This window comes from Ovis canadensis, chromosome X, assembly GCF_042477335.2.
Source record: "Ovis canadensis isolate MfBH-ARS-UI-01 breed Bighorn chromosome X, ARS-UI_OviCan_v2, whole genome shotgun sequence".
Lineage (NCBI taxonomy): Eukaryota > Metazoa > Chordata > Mammalia > Artiodactyla > Bovidae > Ovis > Ovis canadensis.
Window position 1 is genome coordinate 30,574,802 of NC_091727.1, and position 27,718 is coordinate 30,602,519.

The following is a 27,718-nucleotide window of genomic DNA, read 5'->3' on the forward strand; positions in this document are numbered from 1 at the left end:
CCCATCTCTCTCTTGTGAATGGATAAACTGCGTGTCAGCCTATCCTCACAGGTAAGTGTTTTCTCTTAAAGTAACAATGTTTCCAGTACTTTATTATAAATATGACTGAAATAGTGTAGGATAGAAAACTTTTTAGTGATCCATTCATTACAATATGCTTGGCTACCACGAAGCAATCCTATCAGTTACACTAGGCTACTATATAGCAATCATATTGCTGCTTCTTCGTTATCGATGCTTGAATCATTATACCTGTAACTAACTATGGATTGCTTTTCACATTATTTTTTCATTGTTGATATTTAGTGTTTTGAATCTATAGTCTTTCGTGTCATATAAGGCAACATAGATGTATGTACTGACAGACAATTCTTGCAAATGCATGCTGTAAACTACAATATTGATAAGTACAGTACTGTGAATATATTCTCTCAAGATTTTCTTAACAACATTGTGTTTTCTCTAGCTTACATTATTGTAAGAATACAATAGCTAAAAGTTATAGCTACGTCAACTAGAAAGAAAGGAATACATCAAGGTTGTATATTGTCACCCTGCTTATTTAACCTATATGCAGAGACACAGTTGTAAAGAACAGACTTTTGGACTCTGTGGGAGAGGGAGAGGGTGGGAAGATTTGGGAGAATGGCATTGAAACATGTACACTATCATGTAAGAAACGAATCGCAAGTCTAGGTTTGATACAGGATACAGGATGCTTGGGGCTGGTGCACTGGGATGACCCAGAGTGATGATATGGGTAGGGTGGTGGGAGGGGAGTTCAGGGTTGGGAACTCATGTACACCTGTTGTGGGTTCATGACAATGTATGGCAAAACCAATACAGTACTGAAAAGAAAAAAAAATCCAAAGGAATTAAAATTAGACTCTCCAAGAGATATTTTACTTCCCATGTTTGTTGCAGCATTATTCACAATAACCAATACAATGAAGCAGCCTAAATGTCCTTTGATGTATCAATGGATAAATATGCAATATATACATATCATGGAGTGGTGTGTGTGTGTGTCCTCAATCACTCAGTTGTGTCTGATTCTTTGAGACCCCACAGACTCAGCTCACCAGGCCTCCCTGCCCTTCACTCTCTCCAAGAGTTTTCTCAAACACATGTCCATTGTCAGTGATGCCATCCAACCATCTTGCCCTCTGCTGCCCCCTTCTCCCCCTGCCCTCTATCTGTCATTGCCACCATCAGGGTCTTTTCCAAGGAGTCAGCTCTTCACATCAGGTGGCCAAAGTACTGGAGTCAGATTCAGCATCAGTCCTTCCAACAAATATTCAGGGTTGATTTCCTTTAGGCTGGACTGGCTTGATCTCCTTGCTGTCCAAGGGACTCTCAAGAGTCTTCTCCAACACCACAGTTCAAAAGCATCAATTCTTCAGTGCTCAGCCTTCTTCACAGTCCAAATCTCACATCCATACATGACCACAGGACAAAACATAGCCTTGACTAGATGGACCTTAGTCGGCAAAGTAATGTCTCTGCTTTTGAATACACCATAAGGTTGGTCATAACTTTTTTTCCAAGGAGTAAGCGTCTTTTAATTTCATGGCTGCAGTCACCATCTGCAGTGATTTTGGAGCCCCCCAAAATAAATCTGACACTGTTTCTAGTGTTTCCCCATCTATTTGCCATGAAGTGATGGGACCAGATGCCATGATCTTGGTTTTCTGAATGGTGAGCTTTAAGCCAACTTTTTCACTCTCCTCTTTCACTTGCATCAAGAGGCTTTTTAGTTCCTCTTCACTTTCTGCCATAAGGGTGGTGTCATCTGCCTATCTGAGGTTATTGATATTGCTCCTGGCAATCTTGATTCCAGCTTGTGTTTCTTCCAGTCCAACATTTCTCATGATGTACTCAGCAAAATCCCTAGGTCCATCCATGTTGCTGCAAATGGCATTCTCTCCCATGGTTGAGTAATATTCCTTTGTATTTCTGACCAGATGTTTATCTGCTCCTCTGTTGATGGACATTTAGGTTACTCCCATATCTTGGGTATTATAAATATTTCTGCAATTTACATTGGAGTGATTGTTCCATTTCCAAATTACGATGTTCTCAGGATATCTGCTCAGGAGTCAGTTTGCTGGATATTATCATAGTATTATTTTTCTATTGCATTTTATTGAGTATCATTAATTTAAAATGTGTTAGTTTCAGGTGTATAACAATGTGATTCATTTATACATACACAGATTCACTCATTTTCAGATTCTTATGTCATTCAGATTACTACAGATTATTGAGTAGAGTTCCCTGTGTTATACAGTAGGCGCTTTATGGTTATTGCCATTATATATATTAGTTGTAGATGTGGGCTTCCCAAGAGGCGCAGTGGTAAAGAATCACCTGCCAATACAGGAGACACAAGAGAAGTGAGTTCAATTCCTGGCTCAGGAAGATCCCCTAGAGGAGGAAATAGCAACTCACTCTAGTATTCTGACTTGGAAATTCCATGGATGGAGGGTCCTGGTGTACTACACTCCATGGAGTCACGAAGAGTCAGACACAAGAGTCATGTTTGTTTATCTCAGGCTCCTAAAGTATCCCTCCCCCAACTTATCTCCAGTGGTAATCATAAGCTTGTTTTCAATATCCATAAGTCGGTTTCTATTTTGTAAATAAGTTTATTTGTGAATTGAAATGAAAGTCACTGTCTTATCCGACTCTTTGAGACCCCATGGCCATAGAGTCCATGGAATTCTCCAGGCCAGGATACTGGAGTGTGCCAGGGTCCAGCCCCAGTGGATCCAGTGTAATTCAAAGTGGGGACAGCGTGGTGAGGAAAAACTTACTTATTTAAAAATAAAAAGAGAGATCAGGAAGAAATAGTATAGTAGGAAAATTAGTGGAGAAAGGAGCCTGAATAACTTTGTTTACGCGGAAAACTAATAAAACCTTGAGACAAGAGGTTTGCACCATCTACGTTAGGCCACTGGCACCTGCTTCAATAGTGGAGGGTGCCCCGCCTTGGGCTCCCTCTAGCGTGAGTCTTAGAAGCCAGGGCAAATAAGTAGACATGGCGAGCCTCCACACTCAGATGGGAATTCAGCCTGAAAAGAAGAGGGAGGGAGAGAGAGAGAGAGAGAGAGAGAGAGAGAGATTCGACACGAGCAGAGCCAGATTTCCAAGAAACCAGTTTGATGAAGCTGGTCTGAGAAACTGGTCCATCGTTTATTGTCTGGAAAAGCTTTTTATACTTTTGATTGTACATAGAGATCAATGGCTAATACAAAATTATGCAGCATCAGCAGCCCTGACTCTTATCGAGACCAGGCTTTTACTCTGCATACCTAGCTGTATACACAAGTCTTAGGTGATTACATCATCTTCTGGCCAGAAGGCCAATTAACATCTTACAGCCCTTTTCTGATAAGGATCTGTCAACCAGAAAACCTTTAAAGTGTTGTTCTTCCCAAAGTCTGGTGCCACTCTCAGAAAGCACTAAATAAAGTTACATACTTACATAGCAAGGACACAACAATTTATAACAAAGAAAGATGAGTACAGTGATTTATAACAAAGAGTAAGTTCATTAATTCAAAAAGTCTAGTGTTGCTAACATCAAAAACTACTATATTCCTTTTTCTATATCCCAATTGCATTGATTAATATTCTTCAGGTGTCTAAAAGAGAAAGAATATGGAGACTTGGCAGCAGTCATTGACTCAACAGTGAAACCCTTCACCAAAATAATTCTTAGCTCTAAAAGGCTCTATATCTTTAAGATGTTTTAAGCTTTGTGCCTCTCTTGGTTGGGGGGCTGCAAACAATTCACATGTGTAATAGTAAGAATCTGGACAGACCAGTCAGGTAAGGTAGAAAGCTATCAGAGGGGTTTAAGCCAAGACTTTCTTTTTATATGCAGGAGACTGTTAACTGGAGCTCTAAGTTAATTCCTTTACAGAGGAAGGTGGTGGGGGATAGCCCCTTGTAAATGTCAGAAGCGTAAGCAAAAAGCATAATGCAGTATGGCAGGCAGACTCTGGTTTGAGGGGTAAATGTTCGAGAAAATTCAGCAAGGTTCCCTTAAGGCCCGACTCGCCTTTGCCTGTCAGACCCCTTAACCTCATGACCTTTGCCATGGGCGGGACTCCTTGTGCTGGCTCCCGGCAGGAGTGGGTAGACATTCCCTTCTCCAAGGGATCTTCCCAGCCCAGGGATCAAAGCCAGGTCTCCCACACTGCAGGTAGACTCTTTACCAGCTGAGCCACCAGGGAAGCAAGTTCATTTGTGTCATTTTCTAAACATTAGATTCCACGTACGAGTGCCATCATATGATATTTGTCTTTCTCTGTCTTACTTTACTTAGTATGACATTCCCTAGGTCCATCTATGTTGCTGCACATGTCATTGATTAATTCTTTTCATGGCTGAATAATATTCCATTGTACATATGTACGGCATTTGCTTTATTCATTCCTCTGTTGATGGACATTTAGGTTACTTCCATATCTTCGCTAATGTAAATAGTGCTGCAATGAAGATTGGAGGGCATGTATATTTATGAATCATGGTTTTCTCTGGATATGTGCCAGGAGTGGGATTGGTAAATCATATGGTAACTCTATTTTTAGTTTTTCAGGGAACTTCCACAACGTTCTCCATAGTGACTATGTCAATTTGCATTCCCACCGAGAGTGCAAGAGTGTTCCCTTTCTTCCACACTCCATCATTTATTGTTTGCAGATTTGGGGATGATGACCATTCTGGCTGGTGTGAGGTGATACCTCATTGTACTTTTCATTTGCATTTCTCTGATAATTAGTGATGTTGAGCATCTTTCCATGTGCTTTTTGGTCATCTGTATGTCTTCTGTGAAGGAATGTTTGTTTATACACTTTGCCTCCTTTTTTATGAGATTGTTTATTTGACACAGAGGTGCATGAGCTATTTACGTATTTTGGAGGTTATTCCACTGCTCTTTGCTTTGATTGCAAATATTTCCTCTCATTCTATGAGTTGTCTTTTTGTTTATGGTTTCTTTTGCTCTGGGGAAGCTTTTGACTTTAGTTAAAGGTCACCTGTTCATCTTTGTTTTTATTTTCATTACTCCAGGAGGTGGATCAAAAACCATTTTACTAAAAAGAAAAAAATACTGCTGCAACTTATGTCAAACAGTGTTCTGCCTAGGTTTTCCTCTGAGGGTTTTAGAGAGTCTGGCTTTACATTTCAGTCTTTGATCCAATTTGAGTTTATTTTTGTGTGTGGTGTTAGAGAATGTTCTAAATTCATTATTTCCCATGTAACTGTCCAGTTTTCCAGGCACCACTTATTGAAGAGACTGTCTTTTTTGGTTCGCTAGTATTTTGTTCACAATTTTTCCATCTGTGTTCTTCAGTGATATTGGCCTGTCATTTTCTTTTCTGTATGTGTGTGTGTGTGTGCGGTGTTCTATCTGTTTTTGCTCTCAGGGTGATGGGGGCCTCATAGAACGAGCCCAGGAATGTTCCTTCCTCTGTAAGTAGTTTTGGAAGAGGTTGATAGAATCTCTAAGTGTTTGATAGAATTACCCGAGAAGCCACCTGGTCCTGGACATTTTATTGGGAAATTTTAAATCACTGTTTCAGTACTTGTGATCGGTCTATTCATGTTCTCTATTTCTTCCTTGTTTAGTCTTCGAAGGTTGTACCTCTCTAAGAATCTGTGCGTTTCTTCTTGATGGTCCATTGTATTTGCACATAGTTGTTTGCAGTAGTCTCATGATACATGGCGTTCCACACGAGTGTATTCTTAATGAAACCAGCCCTCATAACCTTGTTGTGGCTTGAGCGTAAATGTAAAACGAGGGAGTATAAAGCAGGAAACGTCTCCCTGCCACCCCAGAGAATATTGCACCCTAATCTGGCTAAAGAATTTCATACAATTGGACACATTCTGGTCTCTCCTCACTAAAAAGTCTAGTCCTATTCTGTATTGGCCAGAATAGCAGGGAAGTAGTACTGAACTACGTTTATCTATTTGTGCATGTGTGATGTTAAAAATGAAATTTTACCAGGAAAAATAGCCATTGGTTGTGGTCTTAAAGGCCATGGGCTACATTGAGGCCTTGGAGTGAATGTATTTCCCCTGGAAACTGCCCAGACGTCTAGATTTGCTTGTCGATGATCTCTGCTGGAAGGGTAAAGTATTTTGGTCATCTACCAGAAAGATTAAACCCCAGCATGCTCAGAAAGGAAGTGAGGAAATCGGTGATTAAATGTGTGTGCTCATGAACGGCTCTCTGAAAGGCAGCTCTGCCTGAGTGTAAGACAGCTTCCTCTTTCACTTTCTTCAATGTGATGCAATCACTCCCTCAGCCTCCTGCTCACTAGATAAGGTTTTCTATGTGGAGAGTGAGACAGAGCCTGAACTTCCATAGCACCCTCTTCAGTAGACAGGCATGCCCTCAGCACATGTCGGGGCAGAAATATTAGGAGCCTCTGACCAAATGGGCTCCAGTCGTGGAAATGGTGGGACAGATTCCTTGGAAGCTGGGTAGCACGTGTGCCTTTCAAGCTACAGTTTGACAACCACATAGAATAATGGAAAACTTTTCAGGGTTCTTTAAGTGAACCCTCAGATCCAAGCTGGTCACCTTGAGACTGTCCATTCTTCTCAGTGGTTTCTCCAGGGAACTGATACCGCCAACACTTTCCAGAAACCAAACGAGGAGATGGAATTGGGTCCTAAATTAAGGGGCGATGCATCAAGTTTGCCCATTTTCTTCCTAAATAGGAACAAAGCACTCTGAGCCACAGATAGACAAGCCCTGAAGGCTTTCCTACAGCTCCCATGGATGCAAGGGTTTTCCAGGGGAAGCCAACATTTCTTCCTCATCCAGAGACCTCAAGCTCCTGATAAGAGTGCTGGTTGAGGTCGACTGCAATCCATGAAGGCTGGGAAGAGGCATCAGGCATTGGTTAAAGACAGTTGGTCCAGGCTCTGTTTGCTGGCCAAAATGTAAACTATTTTGAGCACTACAGTGGAAGAAACTGGTCAGTCAACTGCAGAGCTCAGTTTGGGCTGATGAGTGGCCAGGAAGAGCCAAGACCGCTGACCCAATGGAAATAAATTCCATCCAGGCACCAAAACGTCAAACTTAAAGCAATAGCCTGTAAAGAGACATGTGAAGGAAACAAAGCCTCTGATAATCACTTTCTTAAATACCAATTAATCCAACCTCGTCAATGCTTATATAACACTCCAGTCCTGGTGGTACAGAAATCTGGGACCTGGATTTATCATTTTCTACAGAAGTTGAGAATCATTAACCAAATTGAGGATGATTTCCCACAAGCTTGAAGAATGTACAAAAAGAAATGGATTCTTCTCTGAATTCCTCTCAATCTGACGCTGTTATACTCCTCTTGCCCTAAAGCAGAGCTTGTGTTCCTTAACACGCAAAGGTATCTTGGGATAAAGGTAAGGACTCTGGATATATTCCAAGACACTTCTTTAGGCACAAAGCCTTGAAGGCTACATCAATACATGACAGGAAAAGAAGACAAACAGATGACAGGGACAATAAGATCGTCTCTCTGTGCAGTGTCAGATAACCTCAATCAGAATAGCACAAAACCATTTTGGATGGCTTTTTTCCTTTAGAATTGTACTCGTATCTCAGATATTGTGACTAGGGTTCTAGATCACTGCAGTAAAGTGAAAATTGCCATAGAGTAAATAATTAGGAATTTGGGGGATTCCCAGTGCTTTAAAACTTGTTAATCCTATTGTACACTTACTACAAGAGGTCTAAAAAATGCACATAGCTTAGTTTACAAATGTAAGACAGTTACAGTAGTACCAAAGACAACTGATCAGAGCACCATAAGAAATAAAATAAGGAAAGAATTTAAAATATTTAAAGAATTAATAATATGTGGTACAGGGACCCCAAGTGAATACATGGTGTTGGGAAAATGGTGCCATAGAAATGTTCCGTGCATGGTTACCATAAGCTTTCACTTTGTAACGAAACACACTATTTGTGAAGCATGATTACATGCACTACACTCTTTTAAAAGTATGCCTGTCAATCAATTAAAACAAGTCATGAAAAGAGACTGACTCTGGCTTTTGAAAAGGATGGAGCAGCATTTTTCTCTGGGAGCGCACCCCATTCTGCCCCCTGCCTTCTGTGTTATTTCCCCATCTCAGGTCAAGTCTGGGACTTGAAACTATAAGGTTTGTATTAGGGACACTGCTCAAGACTGCCAGGATTTGGTTTCCCCCAGGAATCTTTTAATCCAAGAGATAGACAAATTTTAGGCCCCCATAAGTGAGGACTGGAGAGACAACCACCATAAAATACAGGTCATTCAGAGACCTGCCCAAACTTGTTCTAAGGCCTACAATGCCCAGACAGGACATTCCCTCTTAATAGCCTTGTAGTTCTCTGTGAGGTCAAAGTCTCAGTCTAAGAAGAATGGCTTCAGTTCAGCAGAGGGAGAATCTCAAGTTGGAGGGTCAGGTCCCAGGACTGGCCAGGACCACGGTGAGGACCCTGAGTGAAGAATGAAGTATCACTAGACCCGCAAATGAGGAGGCTTTACAGACCCCTGCCCCTATTCCTAACCCCAGAGGCTCCAGGCAGAGTGATAGGGATGAAGCCTCTTCATTTCTGTCTGGTCTCAGCGAGGGAATGGATGGAACCCCAGTTCTTAGGGGGTGACATCTTGGCCATCACCACTGGGAAGATGAGGACCATCAGTGCTAATGAGAGGGTCTCTCCCACCAAGGAGGAAGGCTCACAGAGTGGTGCTCCCCCTGTCAAGGAGAGGTGCTCAGAGAAGCTCCCTGAATCCCCACTAGGGACTCAGAGACGTAAGGGCTTGGTTTGGGGGCAGGAGGACTCAAGTCCGTAGTGCGAAGTGTCCAGCCTCTGACAGCCGGCATGGTGAGGACCGAAGGGATGACCAATGGGACCACTGAACACTGAACGACGGGTCCCCACGGAGCCCCGCCCTTTCCGTCATCCCTCAGAGATCACGCACAGGGCAGCCATAGCCGGAAGTGTCTCTGCAAATCTTCCGTGCTGGTGGCGAAGAGCTCGCACTGATGTTCAGTGCATTCGTGTGGCTAAGAGTGGATTCCCAGGACTGATCTGCAGGCAAGGTGAGGACCTGAATATGGACTCAAGGGGCCATTTCCCTGTCCTGTAACAAAGATAATGCCGAAAGTCTCATCTCTGTGATCAGCAGGGGACGGTTCCTACAACTCTCTTAGGCCGATTTCTTCGGTATATCTTGATCTAAGACATTCTGTAAGATAAGTGATTACTTGATTCTGTAAATGAAGGAAACCTAGGTCCTAACTCCAGTCACCGGGAGAGCGCCAGTTGCTAACGAGGCATGGTAAAGATGGCGAGACAAAGCGGCACCCATGCGCTCAATTCCCGGACTTCTCCCCTGCCGAACTCTAAGAGGTGAACTTTGTTTGGAGGCTTCTGGGCACAGTTCCGTAAAGGGAGGAGTGTCAGACAATGGTAGATACGAAGATGGGGACTCTGAAGAGGACTGTAGAACACCCTGCCAGGCTTCTTCCCCCCCCCCCCCCCGCCTCATCCCCACCCCTTCTGTCAGCTATTGGAGATCTTGGGCATCTCAGCTTTGGGAGGTGAGCAAGAGAGGGCCCAAGCCAGAGGATGTCCCAGTGTTCCTCCAGCAGTTCTTCCCACACCCAATGAAGCTGAGCCAAATTCTGTACTGTGTGGCTGAAGATAGCATTCAGTGTTCTCTAAGTGGTATAGAACTGGGCATCCCAGAGGGTGCACAGTGTATAATTCCTTGGGGTTTGTGTTCTGTATGAGGAATTTAGAGGTAAATTTATGTTTTTATGTTCGTGCTACTTTTCAAAGGTTGCCCCTCAATGAAAGTTTATAATCTCAGTGTACGAATGACATCAGTCACACTTATTGTTGTTTATCGGTCTTAAGGATAAGAGTGTTTCTGTTGTGTAAAACAAATGGGAAAGCTTCCATCTTATTCAGTAAGCTGTTGCAAGATAACATGGCATTATAATGTGTTATTTCTTGAAAATATGAAAAAATTAAGCAGTGGAATATGTGGGATCAAGAAATAGAGGGAAAGTAAGATGGATGGCACTTGGTTTCCTCCTCTTTTGTAGTCTGTGTTTTACAAAATTATAAGTGACAGTGTATGCTTCATTAATTCAAAAATGTAAAAATAATTTCTAAGAAATTCATCCTCATGCTCACAGGGTCATTTATTCCCTAAACTTTAATTGAGCCTGGGCTCATAGAAGACTCCGTGCTAGTACTTGGAGAGCTGAGAAGAAGATCTAGCCACTGACCATAAAATTATAGAGTCGAGAGGCAGCTGTCATGTAAAGGAAATGGCGACATGACAGCAGTCAAATGTGAATTCCCTGATGCAAGGTAGCGATGGGCCTTGGGAAAATGGAAGTCCTTCAGTGGGAAGGAATTATAAGTTGCGTGCATGGCGGGCTGGATGAGGCTGTCATAGTCATGACCAGGGACCAGGTTCTCACGTGGTGGGCCGCGGAGTTTAAAGACGAAGCCTGGGATGGGGAACTGCCCTAACAGTTACAGGCACGCTTCACTCTGTTGCACTTTGCTTTATTGTATTTCACAGGTACTGCTTTTCTTTTCTTGGTTCTTTTTCTTGACCAAATTGAAAGTTTGTGTTAGTCAGCCTTGCTTCCAGCAAGTGTTTCGGCTCCATCTTTCCAACACCGTTTGCTCACTTCATGTCTGCGTCACATATTGATAGCTCTCGTAATGTTCACACCCTCACAGCTTCTGTGGATGTTTATATTTCTCTTTCTGACTTTCTTCACTCTGTATAATAGGCCCTAGGTTCACCCACTACATTGGAACACACTCAAATATGGTCTTTGTTATGGCTGAGTAGTATTTCATTGTAGACATGTACCAAAGCTTCTTTTCCATTCGTCGATGGACATCTAGGTTGCTTCTGTGGCCTATGTGTTGTAAGTAGTCCTGCAGTGAACACTGGAGCACATGTGTCTTATTCAGTTATGGTTTCCTAAGGGTTTATGCCCAGTAGTGGGATGGTTGGGTCATGTGGTAGTTTTATTCCTAATATTTAAGGAAACTTCATACTCTTCTCCATAGAGGCTGTATCAATTTACATTTCCAACAACAATGCAAGAGAGTTCCCTTTTCTCCACACCGTCTCCAGCATTTATTGTATAGATTTTTTGATGATGGCCATTTTGACAGATGTCTTCTCACCGTTTATATTTTGTATTTGTGATAAACACACTTACCGTAAGATTTGACCTCTTAGAGAGTGTACAATATAGTATTCTTAACTATAAGCTCTATAGTATATAGTAGATCCCGAGAACTTTTTCATTTTGTATAATTAAACTTTGTAACTTTTGATTAATACTGAGAATTGAAATACTGCCTGCTGTATCAGTGAATAACAGTGTCAGTTATCAACAGTTGCAGCCACCACGGATGGTGAAACCTGAGGGAACACAGGATGTAAAAATACAGGATACAGGCCCCAGATATGTGAAGTTCATGTCAAAGGAATGATTTCAGTGAGCCCTGATTCTTGCATCTTTCCATATATGGAAAAGTGCTAAATTCCTTAACCTGGGTTATCTGGTTTTCCTTCATTTATCATAATCTTTTGATATTCAGACTACCTGCCCTTTGTTGGAAAACTTCTATGTAACCTGGCTCCTCCCCTCCCTTCTTTGGCACAGTTCTCTCAGGGTCATTGGAGATGCTGCCTCCTGGGTTGAAGTCTTAAAGGTTTGTACCAAAGAGAACATACCTGTCAACTTTTAGGTTGTGAATGGTTTTTTTTATTTCTTTTAATGTATTTATTTTAATTGGAGGCTAAGTGCTTTAGAGTATTGTAGTGGCTTTTGCCATACCTTGACATGAATCAGCCATGGGTGTACATGGTTCCCTTTCCTGAATCCCCCTCCCACCTACCTCCCAATGCCATCTCTCAGGGTCATCCCAGTGCACCAGCCCTGAGCACCCTGTCTCCTGCATAGGTTGTGAATGTTTTTAAGTCTACAGTTCCTTCTCATTTACCCTGCCATAGACCATGGCAACCACCACTGTACTCTCTGCTTTTTTGACTTTGACCATTTTAGATTCTTCATATAAATGGCATGCAGTATTTGTCCTTCTGTGTCTGGCTTATTTCACTGTAGCAGAAGGTCCTCTAGGTTTATCCACGCTGTCATAACCGGAGAGGTGAGCTCTTTTTAGGCTGAATGATATTTCACTGTGTGTTTATTTTGCATCTTCTTTATCCGTTCATCTGTCACTGGACACCTAGGCTGCTTCCCTTTCTTGGCTATTGTGAGTAGTGCTGCAATGAACATGGGAGTGCAGAGCTCTCCTCGCGGTCCTGATTTCAATTCCTTTGGATAGTAGTGGAATTGCAGAAATATTATGTGTTATTTTTGATTTTCTGAGGAACTGCTATACTGTGTTCCCTGTAAATTGGCTGCACCAATTTACATTCCTACCAGCAGTGTTGAATATATATAGTTTACTAAGAAACATGCAAACTGTCTTCCAAAGTGGCTCTACCATTTTGCATCACCATCACCGACGAATGAGAGTTCTTGTTGATTCACATCCTTGTTGATTCACATACCAGCATTTGGTGTTGTCAGTCCTTTGAATGCTGGCCGTTCTGAAAGGCATGTCATGGTATCTGCTAGTATTTTTTTTTTTTTTTTTACTTTGCAGTTCACTAATGGTATGTGATTCCCTGATGGCTCAGATGGTAAAGCATCTGCCCGCAATGCTGGAGATCTGGTTCGATCCCTGGTTTGGGGAAATCCTCTGGAGAAGGAATTGACAATCCACTCCAGTATTCTTGCCTGGGAAATCCCATGGATAGAGGAACCTGGTTTGCTACAGTCCATGGGATCGCAAAGAGTGGGACATGACTGAGCGACTTCACTTTCACTTTCAATGGTATATGATGTGCAGCATCTTTTCATATGCTTGTTTGCCATCTGTGTATCTTCCTTGGTGAGGTATCTATTCATATCTTTGGTCCATTTTTTATTAGATGTTAGTTTTCTTCTTATTAAGAGTTCTTTGCATATTTTAGTTTAGAGCCTTCATCAGATATGTCTTTTCCAAACATTTTCTCCCTGACTATGGCTCATCTTCTTGTTCTCTTGGTGAATGTTCATAGAGCAGAAGTTTAAAGGGAATGAAATCTAGCTTATCAATTATTTCTTTCATGGATCACCATCACTTTTTTCTGTGATGATATATTTTTGATTGATTTTCTATGTGGCACATGGGACCTTAATTCCCCAACCAGGGTTTGAACTCACACCCCTTGCACTGGAGGCACACTTTTTGTAAAATTTTAGCTTTTTTATTTTGTATTGGGGGATAGCAAATTAACAATATTGTGACAGTTTTCAGGTGAACATGAAGGGACTCAGCCATACATATACACGTGTCCACTCTCCCCCAAACTTCCATCAACACTGCCACATAATGTTAAGCAGAGTTCCCTGTGTTATACAGTACGTCCTTGTTGCTTATCCATTTTAAATATAGCAGTGTGTACATGTCCATCCCAAATCCCTTAACTATCCCTGTCGCACATCCTTTCCCAGCGGCAACCATAAATTGGTTCTCTTAGACTGTAAGTCTTTCTATTTTGTAATTAAATTCATTTGTATCATTTTTTAAAAATTATACATATAAGATATATAATATTTCTCCTTCTCTGTCTGAATCCTTTTACTTATTTCTGTTTTATAGATCTGTGCAACCTCTGGCACTGGGGAGGCTATCATCTGGGTTCTGATCGTATAGCAGGGAACAAATGGACACCAGAACTCTAGAAATCATGAAAGCAAGAGACCACAGTGATCTTAGAGTAGCGAGCCGAGTGCCGCCATTAGTGTTCATGTCTGGATGATAAATTCTGTTGCAAATGCACCCTTAGGTAGTGTGAACAGGTAGTCTTTAGGGAAATGAATTGTCACAGAGAATACACTGCCTCGATATGGGCTGCCGTTCTTGTTTGTAATTGTGGTTTGCCAATGAAATGTATCATCCCCAACTGGACCTGCAGAATATTGTGCTGGACGGTCACTGGCCACATCACTAAGTTCCTTATTAATCCATTTCAGTGCCACAGTCTGTGCTTTTTGTCTGACTCCTCACTGTCTCAGTGTGTGCTCAAACGTCCGGCTAAACCTCCTGATTATCTGGTGGCTGGGAAGGACTATCTCTTCATCTCACACTGGCTCTGTCAGACACAGGTGCTTTCTTAATAACCAGGGAGGTTGGACTGGGGAGGGCTCCCTGGCAGAGGGTAGATGAGGCTGGAGGGGAATGGGACACGAGCAGTGAAAATACTTAGACTCAGACAAGCATCGCGTACCTGATGGGGACCATCCAAATTAGTGGGTTCTTTTTTCTTTTTTTTTTTCAGATATACACCCAGGAGTGGGATTGCAGGGTCATTTGTTTGGTCTGTTTTTAGATTTTGAGGACCCTCCTTACTGTTATCAATGGTGGCTGCACCAATTGACATTCCCGCCAACAGTGTACAGATCTTGTCCACATGCTCACCAGCATTTGTCACTTCTCTTCCTTTGGGATGATAGCCCTTCTGATAGGTGTAAGATAATACCTCATTGTGGGTTTAATTTGCATTCATATGATGATTAACGATGTTGAACATCTTTTCATGTGCCTCTCGGCCGTTTATATGTCTTCTTTGGAAAAATGTGTATTTAAGTATTCTGCCCATCTTTTTCTTGATTGTTGTTTTTAAACTGTTATCTCAACTGTTAATATATCTTGGATATTAACCCCTTATTGGTGATATCATTGGTAAATATTTTCTCCCATATAGTAAGTTGGCTTTTCATTTTGTTGATGGCTTCCTTTGCGTGCAAAAGCTTTTAACTTTAATTACCACCCAATTATTTATTTTTGCTTTTATTTCCCTAGCTTTAGGAGACAGATCCAAAAAAATATTATTATGATTTATGTCAAGGAGTGTTCTGCTCTTTTTATCTTCTAAGAGTTTTATGGTTTCCACTCTTACAGCTAGGTCTTTAATCCATTTTCCATTTACTTTTGCATATGGTGTTAGAGAATATGCTGATCTCATTCTTTGAAAACTACATGTCAAAGAATGAGATTAGAGCATAAATACAATTTGGTAATGTCAGAAAATTAAATGTGCTTTTACATTTGAGCCAATAATTCAGTGTTTCCAGAAATTAACTTTGAAGAGACATCCACAACCATAGGAAAATACATAAATGTCCATGCACATGTTAATTGAGGCATCAAGATATATCCACAGAGTGGAGTACTACGAAGCTATAAAAAGGAGTGAGTACAATTTTGTAAACTAATAAGGGATGCTTCCATGATAGATAGAGGTATATAAAAGAATGTGGGAGTTTGGGGCTAATGTCAACGATACCAAGTCCAGTGCCTTCCCGTTCTGGTATGAAGAGGCTTTGAGAGCTGAAAGAGAGAGCCAGAGCCAGAGCTGCAGCCAGGCTCCTACGGTGCCAGGGCCAGTGCACTTTCCGGAGCATGTCCAAAGCTCCTCCCACCCCTAGTGAAGTCTGAGCAGATACTTCACATCGCATTTCAAGAAAGCAGGCAATCTTCCCAGTAGCAGAGGGCCGAGGTGGGGCTCATGGAAATTCAGCATATAAAGTATTTGTGTTCCTATACAATTTACTCAAATTGGAGACTTTTCTTTCTTCTGTTTTTAAATGTTATTCCTTTTAATTAAAGATGTGTTTAGCTTCAGAGTCCAAGTATACTAATGGCACAGCTCCCACATATACTGCATATTATCAAGTTGAAAAATAAGAATTTTCATAGTACATAGCACAGAATGAAATCCATGAATCATTCTTGTCATTTGGAAAAAGACAACATGATATTGGAATATGGATGTTTTTGTGAAAATGGGAATTTTTCCACAGTGAAGTCTGTGTGATTATCAGATACCGAAAAAAATCTTAAGAGGTATTCACTTCTTGGTTTATTGGTTTTAGTCTTTCTTTGTAAAATTGAAGTTTATTTACCTGGATTGGCTTAGGTTATTTAAGAATGTGGGAGAAATGAAATCCCAGTAATACTGCTTTCTTGGACACTTGCACTATAGTTGTTCAAATATGAACTTAGCATCTGCTCTTTGGAAGGCTTCTGGGTGGTTTTGAGGATGCTAAGAAAACTAAACTCAACCACTTCTTATAGAACTCTAGAGTCTAAGAGCAGCCTTCATATAAAGTAGCTGGTGACCTGAGATCTAGGGGCCCAATAAAAATGAGGTGTAAGGAGGTGAGGGGATTGAGGGCTTCCTCATGAGGCGTCTAGTGTAAATACACTGAAGCAAGGCAGTTGGAGACTTTAGGACAATAAATGTCCATGGGAGGTAGTTTTAAGTTAGGCTACATGGAGAGCCCACCAGGGAGGCTGTGGAAACACTAAATAGGGGCCAGACCCTCAGATGGTGGGTCTCAAAGATGAGAGACTTAAGCCTGGAATGGAAAACTACCCTGAACAATTCCTTTTCAATTATCAGGCTTCCCAGGAAGCTCGGTGCTAAAGAATCCGCCTGCCACTGCACGAGAGGTGGGTTCAATTCCTGGGTCAGGAAGATCCCCTGGAGGAGGAAATGGCTACCCAATCCAGTATTTTTGCCTGGAGAGTCCCATGGACAGGGCAGTCTGTTCAGTCCACGGGGTAGAAAAGGGGCAGGCACGACCAAGTGACTAAAGAGCAACATGAGTAGACGAGAGAGAAATCCCGCCTGGGGTGGGGGTGGAATGTGCCCTGTGCTCCTGTCCCAGTGCCCGTGAACACAGTGCACAACCGAGATGTTTCATGCACATCATCTCCAAGGAGCTTCTGTGAAAAAAGTAATAGTAGAATGAAACCGGAAACTCAGAAGCCGGTGGGCTGACACTCTTTGCTGTGAGTCGTGGGAACAGCTCATTTTCTTGAAAGGGCATTCCATTCAGCATTTTTGGCTATGTTGATAATTCCACCGAAGTCTGTGAGGTGAATATAATTTAGGTGATGGTGAAATTGAAGATAGGGGCTTATTTTATTTAGTTACTTATTTATTTGGCTGTGCTTGGTCTTATCTTTGGCACGCAGGATCCTTGATCTTCTTGCAGCCCTAGAGTTCTTTAGTTGCGGCATGGGGAATGTTTCAGTTGTGGCATATACGATCTTTAGTTGTGGCGTGTGAACTATTAGTTGCGGCAAAGCTGTGCCATTTGGCACCTAGTTCCCTGATCAGTGGTGGAACCCAAGCCTCCTGCATTGGGAGTGCAGAGTCTTAACCCCTGGACCACTAAAGAAGTCTCTAGGAGTTGTTCAGATGAAAGAGCAGCCGGGAAGGAAGACAGAATTAGTCTCGGAATCAAATTTAGATTCTTGGAATTTCGTTCAGTTAAAATACTATCCCCACACTCAAAATATGATTTAGTAGTGGAAATGAAAGATTCTTTCTAAAGAGCATTTTGGACTGATTTGGTGTTCCTTTTCCAAGAATGTCACAGATTCTCTGCCATCTCCTGGATTTAAGAACTTCATCAGGGTCAGTGGTATCCTCCAGGATGAAAAGAATCATAATCATAGGAAGAACAGATATTGTGTAAAGTCTCAGTGTGGTCCAGGCACTGTGCCAGGTGCTTTAGTGCCATGCCACTAGCCCTACCAGAGCCACTTCACCTGAGGCTCCCCGAGTTGGTAATGGACCCAAGTCCACACAACTGATAAGAGCCAGAGCTGGGACTGGAGCGCTGGTCTGAATTTGTGCACAGCGTGTAGCCTTCCCCTTGTCCCGGCCTGAGGTGCTCATGAGTCAGTTAATTCACTGTCTTCTAGCAGTCCAAAATGTATCTTGAGTGACAGAAAGAAGGACTCTGTGATGAAAACACGGGGATGGAGTACCTAGCCAAGGCAATACAAACACCAAAATAATAAAGAGGTGTGAATAAAGGAGAGAAGGAGATACTGCTCAGCAAGCATATGATCATCTGCAGGTGCAAATCAGACAGCCTCAAGTGATCGAGGGCTTACAAGATTACCTGGCGCTGACCTTCTATGTAGAAAGTAAACATTTTCTTTGTTTTAATTAAAGATAGTTATTTCTACTTATTTTTTGACTGCTCTGGGTCTTAGTTGTGACACTTGGAATCTTTGTTGCCACATGCTGGCTCTTTAGTTATGAAATGTGAGATTTTAGTTGTGGCACGAGAACTCTTCGTTGTTGGATGTGAGAGTTTTAGTTGTGGCGTGTGGGATCATGTTGCCTGACTAGGGATCAAACCTAGGACCCCTGCATTGGGGGCGCAAAACCACTGGACCAACAGGGAGGTGCCGAGAGTAAATATTTTAGAACTACCCTAAATCTGGTGACTCAGATGGTAAACAATGCACCTGCAATACGGGAGACCTGGTTTCGATCTCTGGGTTGGGCAGAATCCCTGGTGGAGGGCATGTAACACACTTCAATTCTTGCCTGGAGAATCTGCATGGACAGAGGAGCCTGGCAGACTACAATGCATGGCGTCACAAACAGTGGGACATGACTGAGCGATTAAGCATACACCCAAAATCTGGGTGAAGAGCAGGAATATATCACGTAGATCTCTTTGTCATCATAATATCTGTCCTGAGTTCCTTAATTTCTGCTACATTTTCCTAACCTTACATCACTTTTGAGACTGAGACCCATTTTCTCCAAGATTTGCTTGAGGGTAACTGCTCACTGTTTGTAGGAATATGCATTCCCCAGGAAGCCTTTAATCGAGGGACAGAAGCTGATATGGGAACCTCCAAGAAGGAGGACTGAGGAGACAATCACCCCTGAATCATGTGGTTCCACAAAGCCTAAGAAGAGGAATCTTAGATCAGTAGGAGGAGCAGTCCCAGGCTGTGCTAGATGTAGTAAGGATGTTAAGCAAGAGGAATCGGAACGACTCAAGTTGCATCCCCACTGTCTAGTCTCAGAGGCCCTGATGGACTAGGATCACATGAGGATCATCCTGACTTCCAACTTGGAATTCTCAGGAGACTAGGACCTTGATGGAAGACAAGAAGCTTCATAAAGCAGAGAGTGGAGTTACAGGGTTCGTCATGTGTCATCGTGAGGACCTGAAAGTGGACTATACACACACTATACACTATACACACACTATACACACACTATACACACACTATACACACTATACACACACTATACACTATACACACACTATACACACACTATGCACACTATACACTATACACACTATACACTATACACACTATACACACACTATACACTATACACACACTATACACTATACACAATATACACACACTATACACTATACACACTATACACACTGTACACACGCTATACACACACTATATACTATACACACACTATACACTATACACACTATACACACTATAAACACTATACACACACTATACATTAGATACACTATACACACACTATACACCCTATACACACACTATACAGTTTACATGCTATACACTATACACACTATACACACACTATACACAGTATACACACTATATACACACTATACACTATACACTATATGCACACTATACACTATACACACACTATACACATACTATACACTATACACACTATACACACACTATACACTATACACACTATACACACACTATACACTATACACACACTATACACTATACACACACTATACACTATACACACTATACAGACACTATACACACACTATAGACTATACACACTATACACACTATACACACACTATACATTATACACACTATACACACTATACACAGTGTACACACTATACACACACTATACACTATACACACTATACACACACTATACACTATACGCACACTATACACTATACACACACTATACACTATACACACTATACATACACTTTACACACACTATAGACTATACACACTATACACACACTATACACTATACACACTATACACACTATACACAGTGTACACACTATACACACACTATACACTATACACACTATACACACTCTATACACTATACACACACTATACACTATACACACACTATACACTATACACACACTATACACTATACACACTATACATACACTATACACACACTATAGACTATACACACTATACACACTATACACACACTATACACTATACACACTATACACACTATACACAGTGTACACACTATACACACACTATACACTATACACACTATACACACACTATACACTATACACACACTATACACTATACACACACTATACACTATACACACACTATAGACTATACACACTATACACACTATACACACACTATACACTATACACACTATACACACTATACACAGTGTACACACTATACACACACTATACACTATACACACTATACACACTCTATACACTATACACACACTATACACTATACACACACTATACACTATACACACTATACATACACTATACACACTATAGACTATACACACTATACACACTATACACACACTATACACTATACACACTATACACACTATACATAGTGTACACACTATACACACACTATACACTATACACACTATACACACACTATACACTATACACACACTATACACTATACACACACTATACACTATACACACTATACATACACTATACACACACTATAGACTATACACACACTATACACTATACACACACTATACACAGTGTACACACTATACACACACTATACACTATACACACTATACACACACTATACACTATACACACACTATACACAGTGTACACACTATACACTATACACACTACACACACTATACACTATACACACACTATATACTATACACACTATACACACTATACACACACTATACACTATACACACTATACACACTATACACAGTGTACACTATACACACACTATACACTATACACAGTATACACAGTATACACACTATATACACACTATACACTATACACTATATGCACACTATACACTATACACACACTATACACAGTATACACACTATATACACACTATACACTATACACTATATGCACACTATACACTATACACACACTATACACATACTATACACTATACACACTATACACACTATACACACACTATACACTATACACACTATACACACACTATACACTATACACACACTATACACTATACACACTATACACACACTATACACTATACACACTATACACACTATACACACACTATACACTATACACACTATACACACACTATACACTATACACACACTATACAGAATATACACACACTATACACTATACACACTATACATACACTATACACACACTATACACTATACACACACTATACACACTATACACACACTATACACTATACACACTATACACACACTATACACAAACTATACACTATACCCACTATACACACACTATACACTATACACACTATACACACAATATACACACTATACACACACTATACACAATATACACACTATAAACACACTATACACTATACACACTATACACACACTATACACAAAAGGAGGCCCTGGAAAATCACTGATGCTGTGGACCCCAGGAAGCGCTGGGCACAGATGTCAGGTTGATTTCAGTCTAGAAAGTCTTAGTGAAGTGAGACCTCTGTATAATACAAACAGCCGCAGTTTCACAGAGGGAGGGACCTGAGTCCAAGGAGGACCTCACATGTGATGCTGAGTGCTAGCGAGGACCCCTGCAGAGGGAGCCAAGCTGAATTCTCTAAATTCTTAGCTCTGTGAAGCCCCCAAAGCTACTTCTGAGTGATCCCCTCATTCAACCTGTGTGATATTAGGGAGGGCTGAGTCTCCTCTAGCCAGATCAGAACCGAGATCTGCAGATGGGGGTGTGTTGACCCTAACAGGACTTAAGGTGAGGACCATCAGTTCTAGTGGGAGGATATGTCCCCCAACGACTCACAGAGTGAGAGGCTCACAGAGTGGCAACCCACCTGACAAGCAGAGATGCTCAGAGCAGAGCTGGCCTCCCACCACTGGGGACTTGGGAAGGTGAGGGCTTGTCTGGGAGCTGGAAGCCTCAGGTTCATAGAAGGAGGCATCCTGGGCTCTGATACACTGCACGAGGAAGACCCGAGGACGGATGAATTTTGAGCTACCAGGGTTCCCGTAGCACGCTGCCCCTGCCGTCATCCCTGGGAGACCCCACGTAGGACCCTACGCAGCTCCCCTCCACTTCCGCTTTGAAAGCGAGCAGATAGACCGGTAGCCGTGACGACCGTTTGGCGGAGACTTAGTGTCCAGGACTCGTCCGGAACCAAGGTGAGGACCTGAATGGAGCTGAAGGGACTTTCCCAACCCTCCCAGCAATAAAAGTGACCCATCCACATCCCACCCCTGTGATATGGCTCCCATGAGTCCCTCAGTGCTATCGGCTGAATGTGCTCTAGAGTGTCTCAGGCTAAGGCGTTGGTCTGAGGGGGTACCCTGGATTCTACCCCCGGAGAAGCTGTAGGTCCTAGAGGAGGGCCTTGAGGGCTGATGAGAAGACTTCGACACTGCAAGGGGGCCACTCTGAGCGGCCCCCTATACTGGGCTCTAGGACGGCCCGGGTAGAGCTGGCCAACAGTGGAGCCCCCTGGTGTCCACTGGAGCTGGTTTTGGGGAAGTGAGAGCCTTGCTCTAATGGAATAGACCCAGGTCAACAAAGGGACCTAGTCCTCAACAATATTAATGGCTGTGACGCTAGTGAGGATGGGGCTCCTCCCATAAGAAATGGAGCCACATAAAGCGCCAGTCCTATTTTCAGGACTGGGAGAATCAGGCGTTTTGACATGACACTTCCCAGGACATCTCAGGGAAGTGAGAGACCAGGTCAGTGGGGGCAGCCACAGGTTGGCAAGGGAGGGTTTACGGTTTCCTGGTGGATGGTGAGAACGTTGGGGGCTGTGGATGTTCCACACCACGTCATTCGGACCACATCTCCCTGTCTTCGTCCCTGGGAGACCTCAAGGATACATGTTGATTCCCATTGTGGGCTAATGGGGAAGTCAGGGTCTTGGTCTGAATGGAGTGGTCAACAGAGGGAGAAATCTTCCACCCTGTCATGAGTCAAATGTAGGCCTTGGTTGCTTCTGTGTCCTGGCCATGGTAAAGACTGCTGCAGTGAACATGAGTACAGGTGTCTGTTTCCATTAGCGTTTCCTCAGGATATTTGCCCAGTAGTGGCATTGTTCGCTCATGTGATAGTTTTATTTCTAGTTTTGATTTTTTTTTTTTTATGCAGGGTGAGTTAAGTCTGAAAGAGGAAAGCCAATATCATGTATTAATGCATATATAGGGAATCCAGAAAGATGGTACTGATGAACCTATTTGCAGGGCAGCCTGGAGATGCAGACCTAGAGAACACACTCGTGGACACAGTAGGGGAAGGAGAGGGAGGGGCAGATTGAGAGAGTAACATTGAAAAGGTACATATAACCATATGGAAAATAGATAACCAGTGGGAATTAGTTTTATGACCAGGGAGCTTAAAGCCAGTGTTCTGTGATAACTTAAGAGGGGTGTGACGTGGGAGGGAGTTTCAAGATGGAGGAGACATAAGATAAACCTATGGCTGATTCATATTGATATGTGGCAGAAACTGGTACAATATTATAAATTAATATTATAGTATTGTAAAAAATAAATTTATTTCCAAAAAGACATATAGGAGAAAACAGAAGCAAAAATATTTTATACCTTGAATTGGGATCTTGTGAGGGTCCACAGGGACATCAACCTGCCTGTACCAGATTTTGTTCTCAGGAGACCGTGTTTGGTAAGATAAGATCATCTTCACTTCCTGCTTTTGGGACATGGAGTGACTGGCTTTTACTATCAAGCAGTCATCACTTCAAGAGAAAGTTGAGCTTCTCTACCAGGAGCTCAATAGGAACCTGAGGGAGTACTCAGTGCACCCATCCCAGCCCTCGGATTTCAGTCCAGGAAATCTCAGGGAAGGGCTATGATGCTCAGCACCTTCTTTACTGTTTTATACGAACTCTCCGGGAGGGGAAATATCTAGTCTGAAGGTGCAGACAGCAGCCTGCAAATGGATAATGGTGCCCAACATTTTAAGGAGCCAAGGTAAGGACCTTGCATGATGATCCCAATGAACTCAGGATAGAAAAGACCCTAATGAGCTCTCAGCACAGGTTATCTATCTCCTGGCAGGGAGGTGGACTGAGGCATCCCTTCACTTATCTCTGGATCATGGGGATGTCTAAAGTGTTTGCATCAGTGTAGCAGAGGGAACAGTGCCAAGGTTGCACCAGAACTTGACGTGATAATACTGAAGTAGAACTTAGAAAACCCCACTGCTGGCACCTGCTGTCACCTGAGTGAATCCAAAGCAGGGCTGAGAGGTCGCAGAGGAAAAGAAAGGCATCTATTCTTCCTCTGTGGGATTGTGTGGGGAAGGCTGAGCAGGAAAACAGGGGCCTTGTGGGTTCCTAGGGCAGTGTCCTCAAAGACACCAGCAGAGGCGGCCTTTGATTAAGCCAATGCAGAATCTCCCTGTTTTAAGGTGCTCATGTCACCTCATTCTCCATCCTCCAGGTGCCCCAACCTCCTGTCTGTTGGCCCAGACTCTTGCCTGCGGTCCCTGACCACAGCCATCATGCCTCGTGGGCAGAAGAGTAAGCACCGTGCTCGTGAGAAACGTCGCCAGGCCCGAGCTGAGACCCAGGGTCTTCATGATCAGGCTACCACATCTGGGGGAGAAGAGACCACCTCCTCCTCCCCTCCTGATTCAGAGAGCAGTCCCTCAAGCTCATCTGCTGCTGGCACCTCCAAGGGGCCTCAGGGAGCCCAAGGCACCACCAGTGCTGCTGCAGGTGCTGTACGCAAAAGATCTGGTGTCGGGCACGCAACACCCTTGAGATCTGGTGTAGGTGCCGAGGGCCAAGTTCGGGAAGGGGAAAATTCCTCCCAGGCCTCAGCTGCTGCTGAGAGCTCTCATACAGATCTTCTGACCTGGAAGGCAGAGGTGTTGGTACAGTACATGCTGTGTAAGTATAAGATGAGGGCGCTCATTAAGAGGTCAGAAATGCTGAAGGCAGTCACTAGAAGGTACAGGGAGCAATTCCCTGAGATCCTTAGCCGGGCCTCTGAGCGCATGGAGCTGGTGTTTGGCCTGGTGCTGAAGGAAGTCAGGCCCAACAGTCACTGCTATACCCTGGTGAGCAACCTAGATCTCAGCGACAGTGAGTCTATGAGAGGTGACTGGGGGCTGCCGAAGAATGGTCTTCTGATGCCTCTGCTGGGTGTCATCTACCTGAATGGCAACCACGCCCCTGAGGAGAAGATCTGGAATTTCCTGAATATGCTGGGCATCTATGATGGAAGAAGTCACTTCATCTTTGGAGAGCCCAGGAAGCTCATCACAGAAGATCTGGTGCGAGAAGGGTATCTGGAGTACCGCCAGGTGCCCGGCAGTGATCCCCCTCGCTATGAGTTCCTGTGGGGTCCTAAATTGCTGACAGAAACCAGCAAGACGAAAGTCCTACAGTTTTTGGCGAAGGTCAAAGATTCGGGTCATACTGCCTTCCTGCCACAAAATGAGGAGGCTTGGAGAGAGGAGGTAGAGAGCACCGGAGACAGAGGTGCGGCCAGGGCTGGCCCTTCTGCCTCACTCAGGCCTGGCACTGCTGCCTCAGCCGCTGCTGGCCCTTCTGCTTCAGCCCGGCCTGGCACTGCATCCTCAACTGCTGCTGGTCCTTCTGCTTCAGTCCGGCCTGGCACTGCATCCTCAGCCGCTGCTGGCCCTTCTGCTTTGGCCACTGCACGCCCCAGGGCCAAGTCCAGCCGCTCATCTCGCCCTTAGTGTGGTCTGAAGCCCATTGTTCACTTTGTCGGTGGAGAAGCCCATCTGTGTTCCTGATATGCATCAGTAACTTGTTGACTTTATTTCCCCCAATTTTAAGTTCTTAAAATGCAAAAGAACCACACTAATAGAGGCTCAGAACATTAATACATTGTTAGGGAGATAGCGGAAATTTCTACAGTTTTTGGCTTGCTTTACTCTCTGGTTAGTCTCCCTCTTTTTAAATGTAAAAGAGACATACTAGTCTCTGCTTATGCTTTATGGTTTTCAAGAATGTTTGAGAATATAAATTACAGCAAATGATTTATTCGTGGTTCTTCTTTTATCCAACCATTGAGAATCTTCTCTTCAGAAGTCTTCATGCTTGTACTGGTGATGTTTAGTCAAAAGAAGTCCTAGCCTCTGTGCATTCATGATAGTTTCTCAGAGATGCTGTCATTCTATGGAAGGGACTGAGATAGTCTCTACTTCAAAAAGAACAAGAAAGAAGCAGGGTAAAGAGGGGTCGGAGAGAACATATTACTTTGGTTTCATTGCTTAGCTGAATTTTGGCTGATTTGGGAGGTTGGGTCTTTTCTTTTCCCACTTGGAACGCTTCATAGTTTCTGACATCTGATAGATTGGAAAAAAAAATCCAGCTGATGTAACATCTGAGGTCAAGATAATCATAGTAAAAACTGCTGTTGTTCCTAATGTCTCAATAGAGACAGGCGCCATGACAGAAGCTGTCCATAAATACCTATATTCCAGCAATCTGACAAGAAAGGGCTTATCAAACTTACTTCACAGTGAAAGAAACAATATTCAGGGACAGTATAAGCGTGTCCATTGGCCATGTTAGATAACCTCTGAAGACCAAGGAGTCTCCATGTCATCCTTACAGTCTCTTCCCTAGAGAAAGTAAACCTATCAGAACAGAAATGACATGAGAATCTTCACGTGGCTGAGGAGATAGATTGATCTACTTTTTTCTCTCTAAAGGACTACCACCTGTCTTGGGACTCCTGCCTTGGACTATAGCTTCTCCATCTCCCATCACTCCTGGGACAGGGACCCATTCTCTGTAGCACTGCAGAGCAAACATAGCTGAAGAGTTTGTAGAGACGTGGAATTTCCCCAAAGGCCGTTAATCCAAGACACAGAAAGCAAGACCCCCAGGTAGGAGGGTTGAGGAGAGCAAGACGCAAGAATATGGGGGATGGTGGTGACTGGGACAAGACTCCCTTCTGATCTCAGACACAAAGGAATTCAGAACTGTTAGGCTTAGCCTATTAGCATAGCCTCACTTATTCTTCAGGCTTCTCGGAGACCTAAGAAACCTGGTCTCGGCGCAGAGTTCTGAGGTTGGTAGGGAGAATCAATCTCTCAGAAATGATGGTGATTAACCTGAATGAGCGTGATGGAAAGACCCATCAGGAAAAGTAGGATCCTTAAGACGCGTCCTCATTGGCAAGCCCATGAAGTCCAGAACTATCTGGGTTGCTGTGCTTAACACTTTCAACTCAGGTCCTGGGAAGGTGGGGACATTGTGTATCTGCAGAGAATAGAGCCCCAAGAAGGGTGCAGAGTCAAAGTGAGGACCCAGGGTGTGGACACGAAGCCCCTCAATCCACAGCCAACAGGGTTACACTTAGTCCCTCCTCTCCAGCTAGCCCTGGGAGGTATAGGTAAGTGCTGCCCAAGTCAAGGGCCACCTGACTTCTGCCTGGAGGGTTTCAAGGAGATGACCTTGGTTTATAGGCTGGCTCTTCATCAGAGAGTGGAAATCCCAGGCATGACA

General features: G+C 43.1%; 1 protein-coding gene across 1 annotated transcript; it reads left to right on the top strand.

Annotated features, from left to right (window-relative positions):
- On the top strand, positions 1-26,239 carry LOC138929886 (melanoma-associated antigen B2-like). The gene is made up of 2 exons (XM_070289578.1): positions 1-51; positions 24,672-26,239. The coding sequence occupies exon 2, from the start codon at positions 24,733-24,735 to the stop codon at positions 25,936-25,938; it is 1,206 nt and encodes a 401-aa protein (XP_070145679.1). The 5' UTR covers positions 1-51; positions 24,672-24,732; the 3' UTR covers positions 25,939-26,239.
- The last annotated feature ends 1,479 nt before the right edge of the window (positions 26,240-27,718 follow it).

Bases quoted from the DNA above. Each gene is read 5' to 3' on its own strand.
- LOC138929886 (XM_070289578.1), top strand. From the start codon at position 24,733: ATGCCTCGTGGGCAGAAGAGTAAGCACCGTGCTCGTGAGAAACGTCGC.